This window comes from Schistocerca cancellata, chromosome 1 (assembly GCF_023864275.1).
Source record: "Schistocerca cancellata isolate TAMUIC-IGC-003103 chromosome 1, iqSchCanc2.1, whole genome shotgun sequence".
Classification (NCBI taxonomy): Eukaryota; Metazoa; Arthropoda; class Insecta; order Orthoptera; family Acrididae; genus Schistocerca; species Schistocerca cancellata.
This window is the reverse complement of record NC_064626.1, coordinates 481,370,642-481,388,795: the sequence shown is the minus strand read 5'-3', so window position 1 is coordinate 481,388,795 and position 18,154 is coordinate 481,370,642. Positions and strand designations below refer to the sequence as shown.

General features: G+C 44.8%; 1 protein-coding gene across 1 annotated transcript in view; it reads right to left on the bottom strand.

Annotated features, from left to right (window-relative positions):
• Positions 1–3,001: 3,001 nt before the first annotated feature.
• Positions 3,002–18,154, bottom strand: part of LOC126161683 (uncharacterized) — a 31,505-nt gene continuing 16,352 nt past the window's right edge. The window contains exons 2-3 of the mRNA XM_049917700.1: positions 8,316–8,489; positions 3,002–3,507 (exon numbers count right to left, since the gene is read on the bottom strand). Coding sequence (XP_049773657.1) covers positions 3,320–3,507; positions 8,316–8,489 — 362 coding nt within the window. The 3' untranslated portion in view covers positions 3,002–3,319. The remainder of the gene's footprint in view (positions 3,508–8,315; positions 8,490–18,154) is intronic.

Sequence of the window (18,154 nt, the reverse complement as noted above, 5' to 3'; positions counted from 1 at the left end):
CTGTAGCTCCATTCATTGACATATGGTCACGACACATTACAGATACGTAGAAAAACTCATAAAATTTTGTTCGGCTGAAGCCGCACTTCAGGTTTCTGCCGCCAGAGCGCTCGAGAGCGCAGTGAGACAAAATGGCGACAGGAGCCAAGAAAGCGTATGTCATGCTTGAAATGCACTCACATCAGTCAATCGTAACAGTGCAACGACACTTCAAGACGAAGTTCAACAAAGATCCACCAACTGCTAACTCCATTCGGCGATGGTATGTGCAGTTTAAAGCTTCTGGATGCCTCTGTAAGGGGAAATCAACGGGTCGGACTGCAGTTAGCGAAGAAACGGTTGAACGCGTGCGGGCAAGTTTCACGCGTAGCCCGCGGAAGTCAACGAATAAAGCAAGCAGGGAGCTAAACGTACCACAGCCGACGGTTTGGAAAATCTTACGGAAAAGGCTAAAGCAGAAGCCTTACCGTTTACAATTGTTACAAGCCCTGACACCCATGACAAAGTCAAACGCTTTGAATTTTCGGCGCGGTTGCAACAGCTCATGGAAGAGGATGCGTTCAGTGCGGAACTTGTTTTCAGTTTCTTAATGGTGAAGTGAACAGACACAATGTGCGAATCTGGGCGGTAGAGAATCCTCACGCATTCGTGCAGCAAATTCGCAATTCACCAAAAGTTAACGTGTTTTGTGCAATCTCACGGTTTAAAGTTTACGGCCCCTTTTTCTTCTGCGAAAAAAACGTTATAGGACACGTGTATCTGGACATGCTGGAAAATTGCCTCATGCCACAACTGAAGACCGACAGCGCCGACTTCATCTTTCAACAGGATGGTGCTCCACCGCATTTCCATCATCATGTTCGGCATTTCTTAAACAGGAGATGGAAAAACGATGGATCGGTCGTGGTGGAGATCATGATCAGCAATTCATGTCATGGCCTCCACGCTCTCCCGACTTAACCCCATGCGATTTCTTTCTGTGGTGCTATGTGAAAGATTCAGTGTTTAAACCTCCTCTACCAAGAAACGTGCCAGAACTGCGAGCTCGCATCAACGATGCTTTCGAACTCATTGATGGGGACATGCTGCGCCGAGTGTGGGAGGAACTTGATTATCGGCTTGATGTCTGCCGAATCACTAAAGGGGCACATATCGAACATTTGTGAATGCCTAAAAAACTTTTTGAGTTTTTGTATGTGTGTGCAAAGCATTGTGAAAATATCTCAAATAATAAAGTTATTGTAGAGCTGTGAAATCGCTGCAATCATTTGTAGTAACCCCGTATATAGGCGTTTCCGACCGCAGCGCCATATTCTGCCTGTTTACATGTCTCTGTATTTTAATATGCATGCCTATACCAGCTTCTTTGGCGCTATAGTATGTAAACGATATTATGAAAAGGAAACTTGCTATTCATCATATTGCGGAGATGCTGAGCCGCAGATAGGCACAACAAAAAGACTGTCGCAAATACATTTGTGTTTTGCACAGAAAACTTCAACTTCTTACTTTTTTTCTGCTTATTCTGCTGGTGCACCGATAAATTAACATATGTATGATGTTTCAGCGTCGTGCTGTGTACACATTCAGTAATGCAGCACTGAGAACAATGTCAGTTTAACTATCACCACCTGGAACCTGATTTTATGACGTCTTGAAAGCTGTTGTAAAGTTAGTTCTCAGCCAAAAAGGCTTTTGTCGAAAATAGACTACACACACACACACACACACACACACACATACACACACACAAACACACAGTCTGGCGCACGTGCGCTAAGCAACTCAGACAAACGTGACCACAGTCTCTGGCTCCAGCTGCCAGAGACTGTGGTCCTGTGTGTCTGAGTTGCGGTTGCGTTAGCATGTGTTTGTGTAGTTATTTTCGACAAAGACCTCGTTGGCCGAAATCTAACTTTCCGGCAGTCTTTCTGTTGCGCCTCTCTGCGACTCAGCATCTCCGCTATATGGTGAGTAGCAACTATCCTTTTCATGATTTTATTACATTCCATCCTCGATTTTCCATTGTTTGAAAGCTGTTGTAAATATTTGATGACACCTGATAGTCTGTGGACAGAAACTGGTTGAATAACAAGGGAAATTTGTATCGACAGCTCTTGGCAGTGAATCGTGAAGTTTTTAAAATATTTAGGAACTGTGGGATGCAATCTTCACATTTATCGATTCAGTGCCTCCTCATTGGTTATTATATCCAGCCACCTAATTTTAAACATTGTTTTTTAGCACCACATTTGAAAAGCTTTTGATCTCTTCTTGTCTGATTTGTTTATCGTCCACGTTAGTTCACCCCCGGTAGCTGAGTGGTTCTACCCTCTGTAATAAAAAACTGAGTGAATGGATGAACTAAACGGGTGTCATCGGACGTCCACCCCGAACAAATTCAACGAACAATGTAGAACAAAATGAGACAAAAAAAGTGGTCAGCGCGCCGCCAGAATGTCAATCCTAAGGGCCCGGGTTCGATTCCCGGCTGGGTCGGAGATTTTCTCCACTTAGGGACTGGGTGTTGTGTTGTCCTAATCATCATCATTTCATCCCCATCGACGCGCAAGTCGCCGAAGTGGCGTCAATTCGAAAGACTTGCACCCGGCGAACGGTCCACCCGGCTGCAGGCCCTAGTCACACGACATTTACATTTATCGTCCACGTTTCACCTCTGCACAATGCAGCGCTCCATTCAAATACACTCAGAAAAGAGTTGCTAACTCTTAAATTTATATCCGACTTTGATGAATTTCTCTTATTCAGAAAGGTTTTTCTTGTTTAGTCAGTCTACGTTTTGTATCCTCTGTACATTGGGACTTATTTTGCTGCCTGAAAAGCGAAACTTATTGAAAAATGGAGGTGTAACTGGAATATTTCATGGGTAGTTTTATTCTCCGTTCAGGAAAAAGAATACAACTGTACAACAAACAAAGACCATATAAATATTTAAATTAATAATTTATTGACAAAGAACTATAATATACATATACACAATGATTAGTTTTTTGTTGGTTTGTACTTTGTTTCGAGCACACGAATCTAGTTGGTTAGAACAACTGTCTTTACTAAGCGTACGGCAATATTGATTCGAAAATATGCCCTTATTGCTGTAGTCACACACTTAACAGTAACCAGTCCAAAATAGAACACCATCACATTTTCATATTTGAAAAAATAAAGCGTCCTATCTGGAGAGCCTACGCTGAATTGGTCACTTGCTGGTACTCCTCCTTGTAGTAGCGGGACGCTGGGTGCCTACAGTCAGTCGGCCTCCCCACATGACGTCGCAGCTGCCTCTGAGCTAGACCCTTCTCTAGCCCTGCGCCGCTCCCAGCAGCAGGTGCACCAGAGGCCCCAGCAGACTGCCCTCTTCAACTGCCCCCACTGGCCTGCCGTCTCCGCCGCCCGAATCCACCTCTGACGTCGGTGACGTCGACGTTGTCGTGCTGGTTAACTTCGCCAGGTATTTGCCACAGCGCTGTTGAGCCACGAACATGTACTCTGCTCAAAATAGAATGACATCATTAGTGGAAATCGAAACATATGTCACAAACGAACTAAAATTGTTATACACTCCTGCAAATTGAAATAAGAACACCGTGAATTCATTGTCCCAGGAAGGGGAAACTTTATTGACACATTCCTGGGGTCAGATACATCACATGATCACACTGACAGAACCACAGGCACATAGACACAGGCAACAGAGCATGCACAATGTCGGCACTAGTACAGTGTATATCCACCTTTCGCAGCAATGCAGGCTGATATTCTCCCATGGAGACGATCGTAGAGATGCTGGATGTAGTCCTGTGGAACGGCTTGCCATGCCATTGCCACCTGGCGCCTCAGTTGAGCCAGCGTTCGTGCTGGACGTGCAGACCGCGTGAGACGACGCTTCATCCAGTCCCAAACATGCTCAATGGGGGACAGATCCGGAGATCTTGCTGGCCAGGGTAGTTGACTTACACCTTCTAGAGCACGTTGGGTGGCACGGGATACATGCGGACGTGCATTGTCCTGTTGGAACAGCAAGTTCCCTTGCCGGTCTAGGAATGGTAGAACGATGGGTTCGATGACGGTTTGGATGTACCGTGCGCTATTCAGCGTCCCCTTGACGATCACCAGTGGTGTACGGCCAGTGTAGGAGATTGCTCCCCACACCATGATGTCGGGTGTTGGCCCTGTGTGCCTCGGTCGTATGCAGTCCTGATTGTGGCGCTCACCTGCACGGCGCCAAACACGCATACGACCATCATTGGCACCAAGGCAGAAGCGGCTCTCATCGCTGAAGACGACACGTCTCCATTCGTCCCTCCATTCACGCCTGTCGCGACACCACTGGAGGCGGGCTGCACGATGTTGGGGCGTGAGCGGAAGACGGCCTAACGGTGTGCGGGACCGTAGCCCAGCTTCATGGAGACGGTTGCGAATGGTCCTCGCCGATACCCCAGGAGCAACAGTGTCCCTAATTTGCTGGGAAGTGGCGGTGCGGTCCCCTACGGCACTGCGTAGGATCCTACGGTCTTGGCGTGTATCCGTGCGTCGCTGCGGTCCGGTCCCAGGTCGACGGGCACGTGCACCTTCCGCCGACCACTGGCGACAACATCGATGTACTGTGGAAACCTCACGCCCCACGTGTTGAGCAATTCGGCGGTACGTCCACCCGGCCTCCCGCATGCCCACTATACGCCCTCGCTCAAAGTCCGTCAACTGCACATACGGTTCACGTCCACGCTGTCGCGGCATGCTACCAGTGTTAAAGACTGCGATGGAGCTCCGTATGCCACGGCAAACTGGCTGACACTGACGGCGGCGGTGCACAAATGCTGCGCAGCTAGCGCCATTCGACGGCCAACACCGCGGTTCCTGGTGTGTCCGCTGTGCCGTGCGTGTGATCATTGCTTGTACAGCCCTCTCGCAGTGTCCGGAGCAAGTATGGTGGGTCTGACACACCGGTGTCAATGTGTTCTTTTTTCCATTTCCAGGAGTGTATTAAGGACTGAAGATCCTCGAGGTCAAGGTCGTAAGTAAACTTTTATTACAAGGTGTTCTGATAACGTACTCGTGACGCTCTCTGCTTTGGGATATTACAAACACCGATTACAATGTGGTAGTTACTAAGTTTTAACGGTATAAAGCCTTATTTCTATGACTTTCGCTCTATTTGATTGGTTATGAACAGTGTAAAGTTATTTTCCCTACACGTTCCGTATGGATTTTGTCATTTTAAAAAAGATTTGAACGATGTGTTAAGCCGTTTTGACTATTACACTAATCGAGAATGTTTTTATGACCCTAACTGGCTCGTGTGTAGCTGAAACTAGTAACCGAAATAAAAATGTATTTGAGATCTTGACGTCGAGGATCTTTAATCCTTAATTAAAAATTACGAGAGATCGCTTATCTCCAACGTTGACAATGTCAAGAAACATGAACTACAATTCGACCATATTTCATGCTTCGTGCGGAACATTTATGTGTGGCGATGTGTGATAAGGTGGTAGGCCATTAGATGTGATAAATATGGATGGTAGGAAAGATTTATTGACTTTAACAACAAATTCAGCAGATTGTTTATAATTTAGTTAAAGGTAAACAAAAAAGACACTATTGTAACAACTTGGAGTAAACTTCTGTTGGACAACATACTACATCATTTTGCAACTCTAAAGTACTATAGAACCGACGATTCCACCGTCTTTCCAGCGGTCCTCTACAAGGTGAGAAAACTACTGGCTTCTGGGCATAGCCTTCCATATACACGAGGGCTATCCGGAACGTGAAGTCCGATCGGTCGCAAAATTTTTAAATTTTGCCGAAGTAAAAACGCAATGCGTAAACTTTGCATATGACTGATTTTAGCTCATACATTGCAGTGAACGAAATGTATAAAAGATACTTGAATTTTATTTAAAGCTGAGATCAGAAGGATATCTCACTTCCTTTTGGAGTTATTGAGTTTTATTGCTGAAGGACGGCCTCGTGCGAAGCGCACATTCACGTCCTTGCGTATCGCGAATCATGTGGTCATAACAATCGTCATATCTCATATACGATTCAAGATATCAAATGATAGCACGCAATGAGGCACATATATTCGAAATTTTTATTAACCGAGATATGGAAGTAACTCGTCTGCAGCAGTGCGGGGGGGGGGGGGGGGGAGGGGGGGGGGTCGGCGGTTCAGGACGCATTCAGACATCCATAGTTCAGTATGAAAACCAAAGTGGCGCGCATATACTCGTCCACAATACCTGGCGAAAGCCGTAGCAGGGCATGTATACAAGCCCATAGCAGCGAAAAGGGTTAAAACCTTAAATGTTTTCCACCACCAAGGAACCGTAAATTTCAACTTCATTTAGCTACCCGTTGCTGAGAAAAAAAGGGTTTTTTAACTGCTTGCCACAGGCAATCAGAGAACTAAGCGATCCTATGAGGGTCCAGTTTGCACCGTTTAAAGTAAAAAGTAGTATGAGGTTTCCGTAACGCTACCGCAATCTGCGTAAAGTTACGATGTATTCTAAAGTATACTGAGGAGGACGCAGTATGGATGGGAACAACACCGATAGCAATATTTTAGTTCCGAATAACCGGTATTTTTCGGTATTTGTTTGGTCTCGGTTATAACAGGTATTTTTACTTTTCACTAATAACCCGGTTAAAAACCGAAATGTCAAATAGCCATAGCAGCAGAGCTAATTTTTTTTCGTTTTTAAACAAACCTTTTTTAAAATACGAGTAATTTTTATTCGTAAAATTTGCATTGCTTTGAAGTATTCCGTTATCACAGAAAATGGCAAAACCTATCAGTGCTATTTTAACAACAATGGTGATAGAAAAGAGCAACAAACACGTGACATAAGAAATGGAACAACATTGCCGAGACAATGATGTACCTGTTATAATGTGGCGTGGCCTATTAGTTGGTATGCGTGTCCATACAGTGTGCAAGACTTCCCCCATCTGGTCTATTGGTAGTTTCTCACTATCGTCGTTGGATATCAACTGTATTACAGAATGGCACATCCCCAGTCTGGGATTAGTTTACGAAGTGCGGTATCAATGAAGTACAATGCTTCATTGCTCTATTAGATTAAAAAATGGGAGAACTCACAACAAACTTGTGACGTAATGTAAGGAGGAAACTTAAAATTATCATGAAACTTCCTGGCAGATTAAAACTGCGTGCCGGACCGAGACTCGAACTCGGGACCTTTGCCTTTGCGGGCAAGTGCTCTACCAACTTTTTTTTTTTTTTTTTAGTCTCATTTTGTTTACTTTTGTTCGTTGCATCTGCTCGGGGCGGACGTCGTAAGACATCCGTTTAAGTTCGTTGTTGATCGATTAGCTCAGTTTTTTTATTACAGAGGGCTGCTAACCCTCTGACCGAACACGCTGAGCTACCGTGCCGGCGTAAAATATTTGGTCGGGGCGGACGTCACAAGACATCCGTTCAAAGTGATCGTTGGTTCCTTGACTCAGTTTTTTTTATTGCAGAGAGCACGCAGCCCTCTGACCGAACACGCTGAGCTACCACCAACTGAGCTACCCAAGCACAACTCACGCCCCGTCCTCAGAGCTTTAATTCCGCCAGTACCTCGTCTCCTACCTTCCAAACTTCACAGAAGCACTTGCCCGCGAAAGGCAAAGGTCCCGATTTCGAGTCTCGGTCCGGCACACAGTTTTAATCTGCCAGGAAGTTTCATATCAGCGCACACTCCGCTGCAGAGTGAAAATCTCGTTCTGGTTAAAATTATCAGTTCATTCATAGTTACAATAAAAAGAGAAAACAGCTGATTTGCTGCCTGCGTCTACATAACATGCCTTTCTCTGCTTGTAGCATTTGAAAACGGACAAATTAACACGAAAAATAGAGTGCTTCAACCACAGTTTTCACCCTTAATGTCCAAATAGTGGTATGCTCCCAGACTGCAACAAAAATTAGCATCTACAAGAGAATACTGGTGACTTTTGTAGAAGTCAACCACCTGTCACTTTCAGAGAAAAGTAGCGAATGGAGAACAAAGTAAGTTTTCTTTCATTTGCTCATTTAATTTAGTATTTTGATTACATGTACGTTGAAAGAGAGGCAATCGAAATTTTTCAGTCTTAGTTCGAGTTCTACATTTATTACAGGAAGAAACATGATAAAAACCGAAAATCGGTTATTTCAGAAACCAGTTACTTTGAGCGTTTTAAACAGTCCGGTCAAACTGGTGTTGAAAAAAAAAAAAACATATAGATCCGAAAACCGGTTGTCTCAGCGATAACCGCCATTCCTAGGACGCAGGTTGCGGAGCACTTACTGTTCTTGCGGCAGCGGTTGGAGCACTGGAGCTCGCAAAGAGACCGGAAGCCCCGGTACTTGCCGGTACCCTCCTGGCGGGCGCACAGCGGCCGGTACACCGGCTCAGGCAGGCACTCGCAGTTCGAGCACAGCTGCGCCCTGCACAGCTCCGCCATCACCAGTAGCAAGCAACCTGCAACACAAGTCCGTCGTCAGGAACTGACGTACGGCAGCAAGCTTCCAGGAAGGTACATGGTGTCCAGCAAAGTTCTGTCTGAATTCAAGATTACTCTACTAGCCATTAAAATTGCTACACCAAGAAGAAATGCAGATGACAAACGGGTATTCATTGGACAAATATATTATACTATAACTGACGTGTGATTACATTTACACGCAATTTGGGTGCATAGATCCTGAGAAATCAGTACCCAGAACAACCACCTCTGGCCGTAATAACGGCCTTGATACGCCTGGGCATTGAGTCAAACAGAGCTAGGATGGCGTGTACAGGTACAGCTGCCCATGCAGCTTCAACACGATTCCACAGTTCATCAAGAGTAGCGACTGGCGTATTGTGACGAGCCAGTTGCTCGGCCACCATTGACCAGACGTTTTCAGCTGGTGAGAGATCTGGAGAATGTGCTGGCCAGGGCAGCAGTCGAACATTTTCTGTATCCAGAAAGGCCCGTACAGGACCTGCAACATGTGGTCGTGCATTATCCTGCTGAAATGTAGGGTTTCGCAGGGATCGAATGAAGGGTAGAGCCACGGGTCATAACACATCTGAAATGTAACGTCCACTGTTCAAAGTGCCGTCAATGCGAACAAGAGGTGACGGAGACGTGTAACCAATGGCACCCCAGAAAATCAAGCTGGATGATACGCCAGTATGGCGATGACGAATACACGCTTGCAATGTGCGTTCACCGCGATGTCGCCTAACACGGATGCGACCATCATGATGCTGTAAACAGAACCTGGATTCATCCGAAAAAATGACTTTTTGCCATTCGTGCACCCAGGTTCGTCGTTGAGTACACCATCGCAGGCGCTCCCGTCTGTGATGCAGCGTCAAGGGTAACCGCTGCACAGCAAACGTCGTCGGACTGTTCGTGCAGATGGTTGTTGTCTTGCAAACGTCACCTTCTGTTGACTCAGGGATCGAGACGTGGCTGCACGATCCGTTACAGCCATGCGGATATGATGCCTGTCATCTCGATTGCTAGTGATACGAGGTCGTTGGAATCCAGCAGGGCGTTCCGTATTACCCTCCTGAACCCATCGATTCCATATTCTGCTGACAGTCATTGGATCTCGACCGACGCGAGCAGCATTGTCGCTATACGATAAACCGCAATCGCGATAGGCTACTATCCGACCTTTATCAAAGTCGGAAACGTGATGGTACGCATTTCTCCTCCTTACACGAGGCATCACAACAACGTTTCACCAGGCAACGCCGGTCCACTGCTGTTTGTGTATGAGAAATTGGTTGGCTCTGAGCACTATGGGACTTAACATCTATGGTCATCAGTCCCCTAGAACTTAGAACTACTTAAACCTAACTAACCTAAGGACAGCACACAACACCCAGCCATCACGAGGCAGAGAAAATCCCTGACCCCGCCGGGAATCAAACCCGGGAACCCGGGCGTGGGAAGCGAGAACGCTACCGCACGACCACGAGATGCGGGCAGAAATTGGTTGGAATCCTTCCTCATGTCAGCACGTTGTAGGTGTCACCACCGGCGCCAACCTTGTGTGAATGCTCTGAAAAGCTAATCATTTGCATATCACAGCATCTTCTTCCTGTCGGTTGAATTTCGCGTCTGTAGCACGTCATCTTGGTGGTGTAGCAATTTTAATGGCCAGTAGTGTAACTCACATCAAAAGAAAGCTCGACAGAAGAAGTAGCAAAAAGTACGTACATTGTGACAGCTGCAAGAATTTTATTCAGGAGTTTCGGAACTGTAATTACAAAAGCATTTTAATTACAAAACGTGGTGCCTATAAATAGTACTCCAGAGGCCAGAGCGAACAATTACACAGCTGAAACGCTAAAAGTGGATAGCTTCTGAACTCCTTCACTCACATTCGCTTCCATTCACTTTAGTATACAGCACTCTTTAGAGAGCTGATATGATATCACATGATGATGTCATGTGAGAACTGTGGTATGGAAGGCGATTGATAGACTTCGGTTTATTGGGAGAATTTTAGGGAAGAGTGGTTCACTTGTAGGAGACCGTATATGGGACGCAAGTGCGACATATTCTTGAATTTTGCTTGAGTGTTTGGTGTTCTACCAGGTCGGATTGAAGGAAGATATCGAGCAATTAAGAGGAGGGCTGCCAGGTTCGTTACCGGTAGGAGATGCTTCGGGAGCTCAAATGGGAATCCCTAGAGGAGAGGCGACGTTCTTTTCGAGAAACACTATTGAGAAACTTTAGAGAACCGGCATCTGAAGCTGACTACCGAACGATTCTACTGCCGCCAACATACACTGCACGTAAGGACCTCGAAGGTAAGATACGAAAAATTAGGGCTCATACGGAACCATACAGATAGTCGTTTTTCTCTCGCTCTCTGTGCGACAAGTAGTGGTACAGCGTAACCTCAGCCACGTCCTGTACGGTGGCTTGCGAAATATCTATACAGTAGATGTAGATGATTTGTCCTTTCAGGGAATTGTGTCAAATATACTTTTTAAACGCAATCACTGCCATCACGTCCATACGATTTTATTATTTATTTGTTTCACTTTCGCAATTTTGGTTGTAGAGCCTTTTTCAGGTGCAGGCTTAAAACTGAGGTAATGTTCCTTAAATTACGTTTATCATATGTTATCGCATTAAGCTTTTCACTTCGTTACCCATATGATTCATTGGTTTCGGTTTTCACCTTGCACTTTAAAGTGGCTGTACAGCCTAAAACGCGATGGTGAAGTAAATAAATAATAGAAACTTACCGTAAAGTGGCAGCAATGAGTTAATTTAAAAATGATTTAATATGGTTATTGTGCAGCAAGAAGCGAAGTTACCGCGTTATATCAACATCCAAGATCGACAAAAGTTAGAGAGAATCGAGTGCTTACGGTTCTTTATTGGTTCTTACTTGTAACTAATACGTATATTCGTTCACCTGAATTCAAACTACACTTCATAACAGAAAATCTGACCATTTTTTGTTCAGCACTTGTGCGTCTGCTCCTTCCACAGCTGACGTCCTCGCGAGCACTCTGTACGACGACTCGATTCACTAACCATGCTATTTCAGAAACGGTTGTTCTTCCCAGGCTACACAGTGGTAAACGATTTGGGTCTGCCTTTGCTCGGACAAGGTTGCCACGGAATTTACCAGTGGTTCGGAATGTTGGGCAATAAAAATGCTGCTGCTGTGATGTTTGCTCTGCTGTGTTGCATGCAGAGAAAAAGATGGGTGAAAATTGGTTCAAGGAGCGTCAAAGATCATTCACGAAAACTTGCTGAGAGCATTGAGGTTGAACGAAAAAAAAAATTATCATTACTTTTTGTCTGTTGATGGTACAATATTTGATATATTACCGGAAATGGTAGGTTGTATACCTGGAAGAATCCTGGAGATACTAAAAGGTATCAGATAGATTATATAATTGTAAGACAGAGATTTAGGAACCAGGTTTTAAATTGTAAGACATTTCCAGGGGCAGATGTGGATTCTGACCACAATCTATTGGTTATGAACTGCAGATTGAAACTGAAGAAATTGCAAAAAGGTGGGAATTTAAGGAGATGGGACCTGGATAAACTGAAAGAACCAGAGGTTGTAGAGAGTTTCAGGGAGAGCATAAGGGAACAATTGACAGGAATGGGGGAAAGAAATACAGTAGAAGAAGAATGGGTAGCTCTGAGGGATGAAGTAGTGAAGGCAGCAGAGGATCAAGTAGGTAAAAAGACGAGGGCTAATAGAAATCCTTGGGTAACAGAAGAAATACTGAATTTAATTGATGAAAGGAGAAAATATAAAAATGCAGTAAATGAAGCAGGCAAAAAGGAATACCAACGTCTCAAAAACGAGATCGACAGGAAGTGCAAAATGGCTAAGCAGGGATGGCTAGAGGACAAATGTAAGGATGTAGAGGCGTATCTCACTAGGGGTAAGATAGATACTGCCTACAGGAAAATTAAAGAGACCTTTGGAGAGAAGAGAACCACTTGTATTAATATCAAGAGCTCAGATGGCAACCCAGTTCTAAGCAAAGAAGGGAAGGCAGAAAGGTGGAAGGAGTATATAGAGGGTTTATACAAGGGCGATGTACTTGAGGACAATATTATGGAAATGGAAGAGGATGTAGATGAAGACGAAATGGGAGATAAGATACTGCGTGAAGAGTTTGACAGAGCTCTGAAAGACCTGAGTCGAAACAAGGCCCCGGGAGTAGACAACATTCCATTTGAACTACTGATGGCCTCGGGAGAGCCAGTCATGACAAAACTCTACCATCTGGTGAGCACAATGTATGAGACAGGTGAAATACCCTCTGACTTCAAGAAGAATATAATAATTCCAATCCCAAAGAAAGCAGGTGTTGACAGATGTGAAAATTACCGAACTATCAGTTTAATAAGTCACAGCTGCAAAATACTAACGCGAATTCTTTACAGACGAATGGAAAAACTGGTAGAAGCCGACCTCGGGGAAGATCAGTTTGGATTCCGTAGAAATGTTGGAACACGTGAGGCAATACTGACCTTACGACTTATCTTAGAAGAAAGATTAAGAAAAGGCAAACCTACGTTTCTAGCATTTGTAGACTTAGAGAAAGCTTTTGACAATGTTAACTGGAATACTCTCTTTCAAATTCTGAAGGTGGCAGGGGTGAAATACAGGGAGCGAAAGGCTATTTACAGTTTGTACAGAAACCAGATGGCAGTTATAAGAGTCGAGGGACATGAAAGGGAAGCAGTGGTTGGGAAAGGAGTAAGACAGGGTTGTAGCCTCTCCCCGATGTTATTCAATCTGTATATTGAGCAAGCAGTAAAGGAAACAAAAGAAAAATTCGGAGTAGGTATTAAAATTCATGGAGAAGTAGTAAAAACTTTGAGGTTCGCCGATGACATTGTAATTCTGTCAGAGACAGCAAAGGACTTGGAAGAGCAGTTGAACGGAATGGACAGTGTCTTGAAAGGAGGATATAAGATGAACATCAACAAAAGCAAAACGAGGATAATGGAATGTAGTCAAATTAAGTCGGGTGATGCTAAGGGAATTAGATTAGGAAATGAGACACTTAAAGTAGTAAAGGAGTTTTGCTATTTAGGGAGTAAAATAACTGATGATGGTCGAAGTAGAGAGGATATAAAATGTAGATTGGCAATGGCAAGGAAAGCGTTTCTCAAGAAGAGGAAATTGTTAACATCGAGTATAGATTTAAGTGTCAGGAAGTCGTTTCTGAAAGTATTTGTATGGAGTGTAGCCATGTATGGAAGTGAAACATGGACGATAACTAGTTTGGACAAGAAGAGAATAGAGGCTTTCGAAATGTGGTGCTACAGAAGAATGCTGAAGATAAGGTGGGTAGATCACATAACTAATGAGGAGGTATTGAATAGGATTGGGGAGAAGAGAAGTTTGTGGCACAACTTGACTAGAAGAAGGGATCGGTTGGTAGGACATGTTTTGAGGCATCAAGGGATCACAAATTTAGCATTGGAGGGCAGTGTGGAGGGTAAAAATCGTAGAGGGAGACCAAGAGATGAATACACTAAGCAGATTCAGAAGGATGTAGGTTGCAGTAGATACTGGGAGATGAAGAAGCTTGCACAGGATAGAGTAGCATGGAGAGCTGCATCAAACCAGTCTCAGGACTGAAGACCACAACAACAACAACCGGAAATGGCTCACCTCATACATTGGCGTCTCCGTGCATAGGCACTGGCCGCCTATTGATCGAATACGCCAAATGTGCTCACACAACGATCACTTTTCGACCGAGAATCTCAAATCTAACCTGTGTGCACTACCAAAATGAATGCGGGATACAGCGTTAAAGCTCAACCCAACCAAAATCCAACTGGTGCTGGTTGGTCATTCTAGGCTCATCAGCTCGAAATATCGGGAATCCGTATCATCTTTAACGCTAAATGGGACAAATATCAACTTCTCTCCTTCAGAAAAGAGTCTAGTAGTAATAATAGATGAAAATCTAAGTTGAAATGAGCGCGTAACTGCAGTGTGCAAGAAGGTATCAGCATCTCTCCATGCCCTACAAAAATATTAAAGCTATTCCTCCTTGACCTGAAAAATAAGCTTGTACAAATACTTATACATCCAATTATTGATTAAAGCTATGTGATCCTGCAAAGCTTTTCTCATGAACGCTCACTGCGCCTAGCACTGGTTATGAATGCCTGTGTTTTCGTTGTATTTGTGATGTTTCGCTATTTGGTCACATTTCGGCATCGTATGTACAGGCATTTTAGCTGCGTGCAGATAAGTGCAGAGATTTCCAACTCCTTGTCTTCTCTACTGTTTATCAATGAACACTAGCCCTCATTTCTTTCCTCGACCTTGAAGTACTTGTTTGAAAAGCATGGTAGAAACATCCGCTCCTATCAGAGCAAAATCCTTTCTGTCCCATTCAATCGTTCAGCCACTTTCTCGAAGTTCTTCTCTGTAGCAGGCACCTGACTCTGGAAGTCAGAAAACAGTTAATGACATATGTACTAAAGCAACAAGAAAGATTACCGTTCTCTCTACATGCCCTCGTTAACCTTGTACATCCGTCTTTTCAACCTATTATACCTCATTTCCCAGTACTCTTAGATGATGCAGTCTCCGTAAATTTCCTTTTTCCCAGAACTCGCTACATAAGAAAACAACTCTTTTGTACATCTATAAATTGTTCTTTTATCTGCCATTATCATTATTGTTATTATTGTCATTGCTTTTATTATTACTGTCACCACTATCAGTGGAAGCATCTGCAGTAGTAAAAGTACTGCCACTGTTAACTTTACTAGTTGATAGTCAGTATAAATATTTATCCATGCTGCAACTTCAGACACTCAGGTCATTTTAATACTAGTTGTCATATTAAAATCATTATTTCTTAGGTGACTAGGATGTAAAAAAAAGGTACTGTGTGAGTGTGTGTGTGTGCGTGTGAGCGCATGGAACCGTGGTCGAACCGTGGTCCGATGTAAGACAGGGCCTGATGGCTCTAATCAGATCTGGTTAAATAAGTGAATAAATAAGTAAATGTGGCATCTACTTTTCCATGCACGCTTTTACAACCATTCACTTTCCCTCTCTCTATTATTGCTTCGGCATTTCACGTTTTCTGTCAGTGTAATTTCTTAATACCTGTATTCCCTGTTACCTACTTCATTTCCTGCATTTTTGTATTTTCACCTTTTGCCATTACATTCAACATCATGTGTTGTTATCCAAGGATTTTTACTGCACCTTTTTCCCGCTTTGATCCTCTGCTGCCTTCACTGTTTCATCTCTCAAATGTGCCCATTCGTCTTGTGGTGTATTCCTTTTCGCTGTTTTAGTTAATCGTTGGATAAAGGTCCCTTTCAGATTCTCGATGACCTCTGGGTCTTAACTTATCCAGATCACATTTCCTTTTTGTTATCTCTTTAGTTGTAAACTGCAGTTCATAACCAATAAATTATGGTCAATCTGCACGTACCAATGGGAATTTTGCTGGGTAAAATTTTGGTTCGAAAACTCTGCCATACCATTATATACTGCATCTGAAATCTTCTGGTGTCTCCAAGTCTACCCAACATATGCAGTCTTCTTTCATGATTTTTAAATCGAATGCCAGCAATGGTCAAATTACGCTCTTTGCAAAATTCTAGCAAGTGGCTTTCAGAATTAATTTTTTGTCCCCCTTAAAGTCTTAACTGTATGAATAATTTGTTTTATGTCATCACACATTCTTTCAAGCTCTTAATCATTTGTGGTGTTATTAGGTATGTAAACTTGTTCCACTAGGGGGGCGGTGAGGGGGCAAATCGTATCATCCGCCCAGGGCGGCAGTTTTTGGGGGCCGAAAAGTTTTAAATTTCGATATGAGAGGTGTCAGAATAAGTGGGAAATACAAATCATTGTCAAAATCTACCGTCTTAAGGGGAACTATCTACGATATTGTGGAACAGATGAGAAATAAAGCACTGGATTTCGTTGCTATGAGTGTGTCTTTCAAAATAGTAAAGCTTGCTGTTGGTAGTGCTGCCAACTCAGTTTCTATCAGGCGCCTACTCAACACTTGAAATGTGCCTACGTCAACCTGAAAGATATACAGAAGAGAAAAACTATATAATAAAGAAATAAAGAAAAAACTCAGCATATGATGGCGTAGTTGTCCTTATACAGCAACCTTACATATCTACATCTACATACACTCCTGGAAATTGAAATAAGAACACCGTGAATTCATTGTCCCAGGAAGGGGAAATTTTATTGACACATTCCTGGGGTCAGATACATCACATGATCACACTCACAGAACCACAGGCACATAGACACAGGCAACAGAGCACGCACAATGTCGGCACTAGTACAGTGTATATCCACCGTTCGCAGCAATGCAGGCTGCTATTCTCCCATGGAGACGATCGTAGAGATGCTGGATGTAGTCCTGTGGAACGGCTTGCCTTGCCATTTCCACCTGGCGCCTCAGTTGGACCAGCGTTCGTGCTGGACATGCAGACCGCGTGAGACGACGCTTCATCCAGTCCCAAACATGCTCAATGGGGGACAGATCCGGAGATCTTGCTGGCCAGGGTAGTTGACTTACACCTTCTAGAGCACGTTGGGTGGCACGGGATACATGCGGACGTGCATTGTCCTGTTGGAACAGCAAGTTCCCTTGCCGGTCTAGGAATGGTAGAACGATGGGTTCGATGACGGTTTGGATGTACCGTGCACTATTCAGTGTCCCCTCGACGATCACCAGTGGTGTACGGCCAGTGTAGGAGATCGCTCCCCACACCATGATGCCGGGTGTTGGCCCTGTGTGCCTCGGTCGTATGCAGTCCTGATTGTGGCGCTCACCTGCACGGCGCCAAACACGCATACGACCATCATTGGCACCAAGGCAGAAGCGACTCTCATCGCTGAAGACAACACGTCTCCATTCGTCCCTCCATTCACGCCTGTCGCGACACCACTGGAGGCGGGCTGCACGATGTTGGGGCGTGAGCGGAAGACGGCCTAACGGTGTGCGGGACCGTAGCCCAGCTTCATGGAGACGGTTGCGAATGGTCCTCGCCGATACCCCAGGAGCAACAGTGTCCCTAATTTGCTGGGAAGTGGCGGTGCGGTCCCCTACGGCACTGCGTAGGATACTACGGTCTTGGCGTGCATCCGTGCGTCGCTGCGGTCCGGTCTCAGGTCGACGGGCACGTGCACCTTCCGCCGACCACTGGCGACAACATCGATGTACTGTGGAGACCTCACGCCCCACGTGTTGAGCAATTCGGCGGTACGTCCACCCGGCCTCCCGCATGCCCACTATACGCCCTCGCTCAAAGTCCGTCAACTGCACATACGGTTCACGTCCACGCTGTCGCGGCATGCTACCAGTGTTAAAGACTGCGATGGAGCTCCGTATGCCACGGCAAACTGGCTGACACTGACGGCGGCGGTGCACAAATGCTGCGCAGCTAGCGCCATTCGACGGCCAACACCGCGGTTCCTGGTGTGTCCGCTGTGCCGTGCGTGTGATCATTGCTTGTACAGCCCTCTCGCAGTGTCCGGAGCAAGTATGGTGGGTCTGACACACCGGTGTCAATGTGTTCTTTTTTCCATTTCCAGGAGTGTATATACTCCGCAAGCCACCAAGCGGCGTGAGGCGGAGGG